General features: G+C 41.1%; 4 protein-coding genes across 4 annotated transcripts in view; 2 read left to right on the top strand and 2 right to left on the bottom strand.

Moving 5' to 3' along the window:
- LOC104820499 (cysteine proteinase RD21A-like) overlaps positions 1 to 2,148 on the top strand; it is a 2,956-nt gene extending 808 nt beyond the window's left edge. The window contains exons 2-5 of the mRNA XM_010550950.2: positions 754 to 989; positions 1,091 to 1,231; positions 1,320 to 1,769; positions 1,873 to 2,148. Of these exons, the coding sequence (XP_010549252.1) occupies positions 754 to 989; positions 1,091 to 1,231; positions 1,320 to 1,769; positions 1,873 to 1,959 (914 nt within the window). The 3' untranslated portion in view covers positions 1,960 to 2,148. The remainder of the gene's footprint in view (positions 1 to 753; positions 990 to 1,090; positions 1,232 to 1,319; positions 1,770 to 1,872) is intronic.
- Positions 2,149 to 3,134: 986 nt separating this feature from the next.
- Positions 3,135 to 5,188, top strand: LOC104820497 (F-box protein At1g47056-like). Its single transcript, XM_010550949.1, has one exon. It carries the CDS (start codon positions 3,405 to 3,407, stop codon positions 4,929 to 4,931), a length of 1,527 nt encoding a protein of 508 aa, XP_010549251.1. The 5' UTR covers positions 3,135 to 3,404; the 3' UTR covers positions 4,932 to 5,188.
- Positions 5,189 to 6,325: 1,137 nt separating this feature from the next.
- On the bottom strand, positions 6,326 to 8,730 carry LOC104820496 (uncharacterized protein ycf20). Its single transcript, XM_010550948.2, has 2 exons — positions 7,456 to 8,730; positions 6,326 to 6,935 (listed from the first exon to the last, which is right to left on the bottom strand). The coding sequence occupies exon 2, from the start codon at positions 6,900 to 6,902 to the stop codon at positions 6,420 to 6,422; it is 483 nt and encodes a 160-aa protein (XP_010549250.1). The 5' UTR covers positions 6,903 to 6,935; positions 7,456 to 8,730; the 3' UTR covers positions 6,326 to 6,419.
- A 100-nt stretch (positions 8,731 to 8,830) lies between these two features.
- On the bottom strand, positions 8,831 to 11,312 carry LOC104820495 (protein RETICULATA-RELATED 3, chloroplastic-like). The gene is made up of 3 exons (XM_010550947.2): positions 10,949 to 11,312; positions 10,186 to 10,228; positions 8,831 to 10,085 (listed from the first exon to the last, which is right to left on the bottom strand). Exon 3 carries the CDS (start codon positions 10,030 to 10,032, stop codon positions 8,968 to 8,970), a length of 1,065 nt encoding a protein of 354 aa, XP_010549249.1. The 5' UTR covers positions 10,033 to 10,085; positions 10,186 to 10,228; positions 10,949 to 11,312; the 3' UTR covers positions 8,831 to 8,967.
- Between the last annotated feature and the right edge of the window lie 496 nt (positions 11,313 to 11,808).

Raw genomic sequence — 11,808 nt, 5'->3', positions numbered from 1 at the left:
GGGGTCCCCCCCCCCCCCCGAATTCTCCAATCGTTTCTTCTTACGTTTTGTTTAGGGATTTTGAAATTCTTGAGTGTTTATGAGCTAAAAAAAATACCAATACGGTCCCTCGATTATTGGATAGATCTAACTACTTCGTTTTGGATCGATTGAGAAAAAACCCTTGTTGGAATTTGAATCTTCAGAAGATCATCAACAACGTTTTCCAAATCGGGATTCCGTTGGGTATTTAGTGAAGACAAATATGAAGATATTTTTGTGACTGTTCTCTCTGTTTCGCCTTTTGTTTAATCTCTTGGATTCTTGAATGGCTGCTCAGGGAACAATGGGTTGGTCCCACTTTTGACTTCTTGGAGCTTTGAGACGATGATTACTTCTTGAAATCAAACACTGATTAATTAGTCCTAACTGCTCGTTAGGTAGATTAAGAATCAAGAAATTAAAAAGTGGGCAGTGCCGATAATTGGTGATTTATTGGGGGTTGCATGCTTAGTTCGTCAAACCCTCTTCTCGTGAGTAGTTGAATCGTGCAAGTGAATAAAAATCGTTTCTTGATTTGATTGCGATGCCTCATAATGTCCCTGGTCCCTGCCCGCCTTTAAAGTGGTAATGGAAAAAGTTGGCTAACTATCATTTTGTCTGCATTCAAATCTCTTGCCGAGATGGAGATATCAGACCATGGCACATGTCGCTAATGGGTGATGCTTCTTGAAGCTGATAATTTTCTAACTTATTTTTTTTTGGTAAATGAAGGGAGTTGCTGGGCGTTCTCAGCGATTGGAGCCGTTGAGGGCATAAACAAGATTGTGACAGGAGACTTGATCTCGTTGTCGGAACAAGAGCTGGTTGACTGTGACACATCATACAACCAAGGTTGCAATGGAGGTCTCATGGACTACGCCTTTGATTTCATCATCAACAATGGTGGTATTGACACCGATAAGGATTACCCCTACAAGGGTTCTGATGGTCGTTGTGATCAGAACAGGGTCAGTACTCAGCTTCCCTTCCCTCCAATGGCAATCGAGCGGCATAGCCGAAAAATCTCTCTCTTATAGATTTGCTCTTCTCCCTCTCTCTCTGGTTGCAGAAAAACGCCAAGGTGGTTACCATTGATTCCTATGAGGATGTACCCGTCAACGATGAGCAAGCCCTGAAGAAGGCAGTTGCTAATCAGCCTGTTAGTGTCGCCATCGAGGCCGGTGGCCGCGCATTCCAGCTCTATAACTCGGTAAGAAAGAACGAGTCTATCAGATCGTGAGTGAATATCGAGCATCCAAGGTTGCATCTTTCTCACTGCGTTAATGCTGTATCCGTAGGGTGTTTTCGATGGAATCTGTGGAACAGAGCTAGACCATGGGGTTGTAGCTGTAGGGTACGGAACCGAGAACGGAAAAGACTACTGGATCGTGAGAAACTCGTGGGGGAAAAGCTGGGGAGAGAGCGGATACATAAAGATGGCACGGAACATCGAAGCTTCGACGGGTAAATGCGGAATCGCGATGGAAGCATCGTACCCGATCAAGAAGGGTCAGAACCCGCCAAACCCGGGACCTTCCCCGCCATCTCCAGTGAAGCCTCCGACCGTTTGCGACAATTACTACACGTGTCCCGAGAGCAGCACTTGCTGCTGTCTGTTCCAGTACGGAAAGTACTGCCTCGCCTGGGGATGTTGCCCGTTGGAAGCCGCCACTTGCTGTGAGGACAACTACAGCTGCTGCCCTCACGATTATCCTGTCTGCAACGTCCAGCAAGGAACCTGCCTTATGGTAAGGAAGAAATCGAGCTTTCGGATTCAGAAAACCGAGGCGTTTACGATCGTGAAATCGGGTTTCTGACTCGGGTTAACGGGTGTATTTTTTTTATTTGCAGAGCAAGAACAATCCATTGGGCGTGAAGGCATTCAAACGAATTCCAGCGAATCCGATCTGGTCGCAGGGCAGGAAGAACATTGCTTAAGACAGAAGCCAAGGGAGACATGAAGAGATTTATCTTCATCTTCATCAGCCTCTATGTTGTATTGTTCTTCCAAATCTTGTAAATAACTCGTTTCAGTTTATCATTTAAAAAAAAAAAGAACAGATTGATTTCATAAAAAATTAAGCATTATCAAATTTAAATTATTAATGTTATTATGCTTGTACCCTTTATGGAATTAGCATTTCGGTTTAATGAAATTTCGATTTCCCTTTCAGTGCCTCCCTCTTCTACTGCTAACCCACATAAATTACAATGAAATAAAAAATTATTATTATTATAAATAAATTTTATATGTATACACGAATGTTAAAAATTGTTTTTTAATAATATATGCATTATTATTATCAATGAAAATGGATAATATATTTGGGTACTTTTATTGTTATAGTATCCTGACTAAAATAAACAAAGCCAATCCCTTGAATTTTTTTTTTAAAAAATTCCGTGAAAATATGAGAACTGAACTAGCAGAATATATGAGAATATGAACGATAGTTACAAGTGATTTTTATAGAATTTTTTTTAAAAAAATCGTAATTTTTTAATTCATCATTTTATATAGAAGTTACAAGTGATTTTTATAGATTTTTTAAAAAAATATAAAATTCGTAATTTTTTTTATAGATGTAGGTATTTTTCGGGATTTGGTTTAGAATTTTAACGGTTCGGTTTGGGAACGGTTTATTTGATATTTTAAAATTTAAACCAAATTAATAACGCATATTATTCGTTTCGGTTCGGTTTCGATTTTCATTAAAAAAATTAGATTTTCTTAAGAAAATTTTCATAGATTTTTAAAAAAATAAAATTCGTAAATTTTTTTTATAGAGGTGGACGCATTTTCAGGATTCGGTTCAGAATTTTAGCGGTTCGATTCGGTAACGGTTTATTTGGTATTTTAAAATTTGTACTAAATTAATACCATCAATTTTTAGGTTTGACTTTGATTTTTGTTAGAAAAAATTTTTAGATTTTTTTAAGAAATTTTCAGTTTTTCAGGAGTTTTATAAAATTCGGTTTAGTTGCAAAAAATTCGAGTATAATTCAGAAATTTTGAATGTTACGTTTGAGAGAAAGAACCGAACCGAACTGAACCGAATCATCCATCATTCTTAAAAAAAAATCGATGGAAAATGTTAAACCACGTGCTGCGCATAACATTAGAAACTGAAACAGCAGAAACAAAAAAAAAACGGCATGAAGATCGTTCGCCAACGAAAACAGATTAGCAGAAAAACGATGCTTAGAGGTTAAATTAACACAAATCCCAAACTATAATCAACAAATCTCCTAACTAATCTCTCTATTTAATCTCTTTTGTAACGAAAGCAAAAAATTATAAAAAATGCTCCACTCTCACCGCAGATTCTCCGTATCCAATCTCGGGATCTGAACGACTAAGGATCTCCGGCGCCTTTCCTTTGATGGGACAATCGTCGTCGTTGACCGGAACTTCCATCGCTCGGAGCTCCGGCGACGGTCACCGATCGAGATCGCTATCGCCGGTTAAATCTGACGGTTCGTCGGATCACACGTGGCGATTACCCGACGAGTGCTTGGTTTGCGTGTTTCAGTTGCTGAGCTCCGGTGATCGGAAACGGTGTTCTCTGGTTTGCCGGCGGTGGATGACGGTGGAGGCGCGAAGCCGTCACCATCTCTCGCTCTACGCTAAATGGGATCTGTTCCCGGCAATACCTTCCCTGTTTTCTCGATTCGATTCCGTCACGAAGCTTACGTTGAAATGCGACCGCAGATCTATCAGCATCGGCGACGAAGCGCTTATCAGTATTTCTTCCCGGTGTCGGAATCTGACAAGGCTCAAGCTCCGGGGATGCCGTGAGATTACCGCCGCCGGCATGAAGGGCTTCGTCGAGAACTGCAAGGGATTGAGGACATTCACTGTTGAATCCTGTGATTTTGGTTCCGATGGCGTGAAGGTCGTGCTCGATCACTGCTCGAATCTGGAGGAGCTGTCGGTGAAGCGCCTCCGTCGAACCATCGGCGAAGCTTGGAAACCGGTCGGACCAGGTGCAGCGGCATCTTCATTGAAGATGATTTGGTTAGAGGAGCTTTACCTCGGACACTGTTTCGGTCCGGTCATCGCCGGTGCGAAGAATCTCAGAACGCTAAAGCTTGTCCGATGTTCCGGCGAGTGGGACGAGATTCTGCAAGAGACGGCAGAACAGAAGCTTCCTCGTTTAGTGGAGATTCATATCGAGAGAATCAACCTGACAGATCTTGCTCTTTCCAGAATCTCTAAACGCTCAAATCTCGAGATTCTTCACCTTGTGAAAACCCCTGAATGCACCAATGTTGGATTAGCCATTGTTGCAGAGCAATGCAGGTTCTTGAAAGAACTTCGCATCGATGGTTGGAGGACGACATTGATCGGCGACGAAGGGCTCGTGGCAGTGGCCGAGTTCTGTCCTCAGTTACAGGAACTGGTTCTGATAGGGTTAAACCCGACAAAGACAAGCCTAAAACCGCTGTCCGCAAAATGTCGGAATCTTGAGAAACTAGCATTGCATTGTAGTAACACGGTAGGTGATCTCGAGGTTTCTTGCATTGCCCGGAAATGCACATCTTTGAAGAAGATATGCATCAAGAACTGCCCGGTTTCCGACCTCGGGATCAAAGCCCTGGCCGAGGGTTGCCCCGGTCTGGTGAAAATGCGGGTCAAGAAGTGTAAAGGAGTGACGGGCGAGTGTTTGGGCTGGTTAGGCTCGGTTAGGCCAACACTTTCTGTGGATATAGATGCCGCGGGATCAAACCCTAATCATGGCGGGTTCGAAGAAGATGGAATAAAGTCCCCTCCTCTACACGCCCGAATCGCAGGCTCGTGCAAAGGGCCGAGCAGTCACGACCGTTTAGGGTCTCTGAGATCGCGGGTTCAGCTTTTTAGCAGGAGGAGACTAGCGGCTTGGACCTTGGGGCCATGGTCACGCAGGTGATGGCGGGTCAGCTTCTTCGGCACTATGTTTGTATAGTAAACGACCAAATCACGAATTCATTATCAACAATATGCTATTGGGTCGTGAAATTATGATAATGTTTTTATCCGTACGATTGTCTGAGATCATGGATCAATATGCAGAGACGTTACACACAATCTCGAAATTGACTAGTCAAACCAAAAATCTTGGGTCCACAGTTAGGTCCGAGTGGAAGAAGACTGCACGAAACAAAGCACAGTTTCTTCCTGGAGTTCTGTTCTTATGACATAAACATTATATTATTAATTTTTTGGAATTTAAAGAGCCCTACAAGCAAATCACTAATTTTTTTTTTAAATCCATATAAAATTATAAACTTTAGAGAAAAAAACACTGAATTTTTAAATTTTGACAAAAAAACACTAAACTTTTTATTTTATCAAATAAATATTAAACTTTTTAAGTTTGACAAAATAAATATTTAACTCTTCTACGATTATCAAAATAAACAAAATGACTAACGTGCCTGAGATGCAAACAAATTATTTTACTTAGTTTTTTTTTTACAATCGAAAAAAGTTCATGTATTTTTTTGGATCACTAAAAAAGTTTAGTATTTTTTTTATAATTGTAGAAAAATTCATGTATTTTTTAGATCACTTAAAAATTCAGTATTTTTTTAGATTCATTTAAAAAATTTAATGTTTAATTGACAAAAAATAAAATTCGGTGTTTTTTGTCAAAATTGAAAAGTTTAATATTTTTGTTTGGTATTTTCCGTAAACTTTATAATTTTTATATAAATCATGAACTTTATTAATCTTACCAAATCTTTTTTAAAAATTCATGATTTTTATACTATTATACCTCATTTCTACTCATTTGCTCATCATTACCTCGTCAAACTACGGTTCTACTTATGTTAATTTTGCTCTTCGTTCTATGTTCCAAGTGGTTTACATTGCAAATATATGTGTGGTACTAGGGATCACTAATTAGGTTAATCACCAAATAACCCAATCGATCCAAAACGAAAATTTCATAACTTTAACGCAACCAAATCCGATATAAAAAAAGAAGGGTTATGATTTCTTTAAACAAAAAAAAATTCGAATAAAAGAATAATTGTAAAAACAAAAAGTTTTTCGAGAAAATGAATATTTTATCCACAAAAACCGAATCCGACGGAACTCGAACCAAAACCGAACTGAATTCAAATACAAAACCGAATGATTATAAATTTTTTAAAACCGAAATAACCAAACCCAAATATAACCAAACGAAACCCGACCTGATACCCGAAATGGCCACTCTAATAGATACCGAAAAAATGGCCACATGCCGGTATAAAGCCTCGTGTTTTGGCGGAATTTCCGGTTTTCAATTTCCAATTCTAAGTTTACAAAAGAATCTGAATAAAACAATAATCATACAAAACCCCATGAATTTCAACAGAAATGTAGCTTATGAGAAATACTAAACTTTCAAAGATCATTGCAATAACACTTAGCTAGCTAACTTAAACGCATCAATGAATAAGCCATAAGTGAAACCCATCTTGAAGTTATTGAGAAGGGCAAGTGGGAATGTTACCTTGGGACGGCTGTAGTAAAATCTCGTCACATACTCTGTTATGAGGACGCAGAGCACGGCCGCAATAACATCGTTAACTCCCAACGCTCCGAACGAGAGAGAGATGGTCTGCGCCACGTAAAACCCGCCTAACAACGAGATTCCCCCGAAAAGCGTCCTTCTTGAAGGGCTCCGGAAATAATTCCTGGAAATCCCGGGAACCGTTCTTATGATGTCAATTAATCTCCTCGGACCTTCATTCTCTTGCACAGCTCTAATGCTCGTGAACCTCCTCGTGGACCTACGTGAGGGTCGGGATGATATCAACAGTCCGGAATTCTTCCGTGATGGTATATTATGGCGATCATGGGTTGAACTCTGAAAGTTGGTGGAGATCAAGCTCATAGAATGAGCCATTTTCTTCCCTTTTTTCTCCGCTACTCCTACTCGCTGAAAGAAAATGAAAGAAGATCGTGAAGTTAATATTATGAGAGTAGCAAATTTAACGTTCTTGTTATGTTGGCGCCATCAGCCAACGCTTGTTTCGGAATTTCAAGACAATGTTCAATATCGATGCCCAATCAAAAGACAATGAGATAGCGGGGAAAGGTTTCGAAGGACGACCACAACCTATAAAGGAGAATCAAACAGAGCAAGACTTGACAGAATGCTACTGATAAATTAGAACATGTTCCTTCAAGAGGTGCATATTTCCAGAAGCAAAATCAGCAACTAAATATCTATACATGTCCTACAGATTCAAACCAGCAAATCATAGTTTTAAAACAATATCTCTAACCCGTTTTCCGGTTCTTGCAAAAAGACCTAAGATCCCACCACGATACCCTTGAGGGCCATGCGATAAAGGGTTCGACAAAAGAATACAAAACATCCAAAAGAATGACTGTAGAACCTAACCCGAAGACGAATGTCTCAAGGTAAGAACCGAGTTTAGGGTCTTAAACCATACCTTGGCACCTGGTTGTAGGCCCGATCACGTAATGGTAAGCTAACTCAACCAGCGAATACCTAAACATAATAATCAAACTGTGTGATGAACCGACTATGTTCACACCGAGTACAAAACAAAGCAAATATATGAAAGAGTTTACTATACACCTACACAGTTTGTTGTTCATATAGGTAAAGAGGCTCAAAATCATAAACCACGATCACCCGTACAAAGTTGAAAACAGACCAACCAATATCCAGCCAAAATCTATGAATCTATACCGACACGACGAAATGCAAGAGATGGATTCCATGAGAAATCAGAAATGACAGTAACTTAGCGAGCCGGGCATGAACAGGAAACATCACAAATACACAAATTCGACGGATTTATAGCGAAATGCTAATGCAGATGTTTGGATGCGTATGAATTCATGGTAATTCAACATTCAGATAAGAATTCATATGGCAAATAGAAACCCAAACATCTCAACCATTACAACAATCCAATCCATTCACCAACTTATCCTATAAAATTTCTACCCCTCGTATCAATCAATCGCTGAATCCAAAAACTCACTTAGATTTTCTCAAGTACACATTGGTTCTTAGCAATTCAACACGAAATTTTCTCGACTATACGTTCCACTGAAAATCGCACAATTCTACAATCAGATTGAACCGAATCGAACCACCAAATTTCTGCTAAATCAAACCGGTACCCAGAACCTCCACCTGAGGTTACCAGGAACAGGTGGCCCAGATCGAATTGACCGGAGAACTTCCAAGCAGCTGTCGGCGATTCGGTGCCAAAAAGCTGAAACCGGAGGAAACGAACACAAATTGTTGGAAAGATAATCACTCTACCATTCCCAGTATACGATCAATCTGACCATCGGAGATCGGGAAATCAACCAAATTCTCCGATTGTTCTCTACAACCGTCGCGAACATTCCCGCCACTTCACAGCGTTACAGTCGGTCGAGGTTCCGTTCGAGGAGAGAGGAAGACGAAGAATGAGAAGTAGGATGAAGAAGAAAATGCTCACCGGAAAAACGGAATGGAGGCTCCAGGGACGAGGAGGAAGAATGCTCACCGGGAAAAAAGGAAACGGCGGCTCCGGCGACGTGGCGGGGAAGGACAGTCGCAGCACAACCTTGACCTTGTGTTTCTACGCCTGAAAAATCCAAAATGTTTCGAAATTACGAATAAACTTTTTCCGAAATCACAATACTCACCCAAAGTTTCAATAGGTGCAGGAAACACCCCAAAATCAAAATTAGCTCCATTAAAGTTCACAACTTTTTCATTGTCAACGAGATTGGGATCGAACCTTGATCAATTTTACAAAATTCCAAACAAATTAGAATCAGCGAATTCGAATTGCGAAATCGTAATGAAGTGATTCGTTTTATTGGAAACTCGCAGTCATCATCACATCAGAAGCTAAAACCAAAACCCAAGATCTCAGGACAAGTACACGAGATTATACAAAGTAAAAATAAAAATAAAAGACCATGTCTGAAACTGATCACTTATCATCCTGTCTGCCATGGATCAACCTCTCTTCCTCCTCCGCTGTCACTGCCACTGTCCCCGTTTCATTCCCCTTGTCGACGGACTGCGACCCCGTCAGCCTCGCCAGGACAACGAACGACATTCCCCCGACAACGTTGTTCAAACACCTCATGACAAAAACCGATGTCTTGAACACCAGCGGAGGCATCCACTTGTCGAGCAAGAACTCGACTCCGTTCAGCGTCTGGTACCTCAGGTTGCTGCTCAATCCCATGTGGGCCGCCCAAGTCGAGGCATTGAGCAGCGTAGGAGGCGGCTTGTTCGGTGTCTCGAACTCCGGGTCCATCTTCTTTCTCATCATGATCAGCCCGTTGGATAGTGCGGTCCCCACGAGCCCGGCAGCCATTCCCACAGCTGCAAATACGACTCCTTTGTACACGAACGTGCCGAACCGGTTCAGAACTGTGTAGCTGCCTGGCTCGAACATGTGGCTCGGCGGGCAGGTTGCGAAGATCCCAGGCAAGGCATTGGAGGCTAATGAGGAAGCTGAGGTTGGAGCCAAGATGTACATAAGGGCGAAGTTAAGGATGGAACCCACGACGAGAGTGCAGAACACGAAATCGAGCTCGTTGAGGCCAAAGTTCGGGCGGGTTGCCATATCTCCGAGGACGCAAGCCGTTACGCCAACTAGCTCCTCCATTAGAACCTTGAAAGGGAACTGGGGATCGGCTGAGACTCGTGACCGCCATCCTTCGATCAGAAGACCTAACGGTCCCCACGAAGACGAGGAAGAGTCATCCCTGTCTGAATCTCCATGGCCGTCCCATTTTCCACCGTCTCCACCATTTCCACCGCCATTTCCTGAGAAACCGCCAGTTCCATCACCTCCGGCAAATGAAAGCTGGAGGGTTGAAGGAGAGGAAGAGCTGGAGAGCTTGGTGTGGAGTGAAGAGGCAGACCCATTTCGAGGGAACGTGATGGAAAGCGTTGGATCACATTCCCCTCGGGTTATTCTTGGCAATGGCACTCTGCTCTGTTTGGGATTCACAGAAAAGAGAAGCTGTGCCATGGCCGCCATGTTTGCTCGCGAGAAGCTTAAGTTAACTAAAAACGGTATAATCGATCTCGCCTCTGAACCAAAAAAAGAGAGGAAGGAAGATGTAATCTCTGCTATTACATATCACACAGATAAAATCTAAACTGGTAAAGATCTGGACAGACAGAAACGTACCTGAGAACGACCGGGCAACTAGGGATATATATGGAGGCAGAAGCTGAGAAAATTAAGGAGAGATACAATCAGATGCAACTTGTAAGAATAGCATTACAGAGACAGATGAGATGAAACCTTTGACCATTTTTTCCACGTGCAAAATAAGTGCCGTAACGTTCACCTACTTCAACAACCATGACTTCGAGGTTGACCCTCAAATGTTTTTTACGTGTGGAATCAATCTGGATGTAACTCATGCAATAATAAACTAAAAAACCAATCTTGACAAAAAAAAAAGAAAGAAACAAAACCCAGAATCATGTTGTAAATAATGCAAAGAACCAACATATAAAGCAATCTCCTTTCCCACAATCTGAAAGATTTCATTACAATAAAGAATGAGAGAAATGAAACATGAGAGACTGAAAAAGGGACATAAGGTGATGCATCCATGGAAGAATCTTATTCTTATCCATGAAACGTAAAGAAGACCAAAATCAGAGGGAATCTTCACTTCAGTAGAACATGCAAAGCTTACAGAACAAAACAATGGATAGGAATTACACTCTCTAACAGACCAAGCACAAGCTTCAGGACATAATCGGGAAACCAAACACAGATCCGACAGATCAGTAGATAACAATCACGACTCTTGAAATGCTTATCCAAACAATTTAACACCCAAATCTCCACTAACTTACGGGAGAAAGATTCAGACATTAGTGAAGGCCAAATATTTACTTCACCAGAGCGCAGACGAAAAAAACGAGGCTAGGCGTACCTAAGCAAGACAACACGACGATCAATCCTCTGCAATTCCGTTCAGAAACGACCGCTCTTCGGGATGTATGAGCCGAGGATTCAAAACCCAGTACGAGGTAAAAGGTTCTGCGTCGAATCGAATCCAGAAAGAACCCTTGTCTGTTCTCTCAGCTCGCGTCGTGGTGGAAAAACGAAGAGAGATTTCAGAGTCTCTGTGAGCCAGACGGAGACAAAAGAGGGGAGAGAGGAGAGAGAGTACGCAAAGAGGCTGCGGAAGATTTGGCTCGTCGAAAGCCGCCGGCGAAAATCAGAAATGGGGGGGAAGAAGAGGAAGGGAAAGGCGAGAACAGAGACGGATTTTGGGGACGAATTCAGATCTAGGGCTTTCGGGTTTCAATTGTAATTTTGAGTTTTATCGTGGGCATTTGGTCATTCTACGGGTTCAAGATATTTTTTTACAGCTAACAATAACATCAAATCTCCAAAATTTACATTGATTCCCGTTTTAAAAATAATTAGGCTTCCAAATTTGCCTTCATTAATTACCATGCATTAAATGTCATCCTTTATGGAAAACTTTCAATTTCGTTATATTTAATTATTGAATTATATTATTTTTTATTCTGTTTATAAAATTTAAATCTCTTCAATTACTAGATACTTTTCCGGTTTAAATTTTGTTCGAATTTCTTTTATGTTCATTTTATTTATACTAATTTAGTTTTAAAAAATCAAACACCAATTAGTTTTGGATTTCAATTCAAATACAATTTTTTGATTTAGTTTGATATTAGACGCTCACATTCTCAATTGAACATAGACCGTTCTTTTTGTTACCTTCGGAAATTTATGGGGTTGAGACTAAAAACTTGTTCGAGG

The sequence above is a fragment of the Tarenaya hassleriana genome, unplaced genomic scaffold (genome assembly GCF_000463585.1).
Source record: "Tarenaya hassleriana unplaced genomic scaffold, ASM46358v1 Cleome31, whole genome shotgun sequence".
Taxonomy (NCBI): domain Eukaryota; kingdom Viridiplantae; phylum Streptophyta; class Magnoliopsida; order Brassicales; family Cleomaceae; genus Tarenaya; species Tarenaya hassleriana.
This window is presented reverse-complemented; position numbering and strand designations above follow the sequence as displayed.

Excerpts from the sequence above, each read along its gene's own strand:
- LOC104820497 (XM_010550949.1), top strand. The coding sequence starts at position 3,405 with ATGGGACAATCGTCGTCGTTGACCGGAACTTCCATCGCTCGGAGCTCC.
- LOC104820495 (XM_010550947.2), bottom strand. The coding sequence starts at position 10,032 with ATGGCGGCCATGGCACAGCTTCTCTTTTCTGTGAATCCCAAACAGAGC.
- LOC104820496 (XM_010550948.2), bottom strand. The coding sequence starts at position 6,902 with ATGGCTCATTCTATGAGCTTGATCTCCACCAACTTTCAGAGTTCAACC.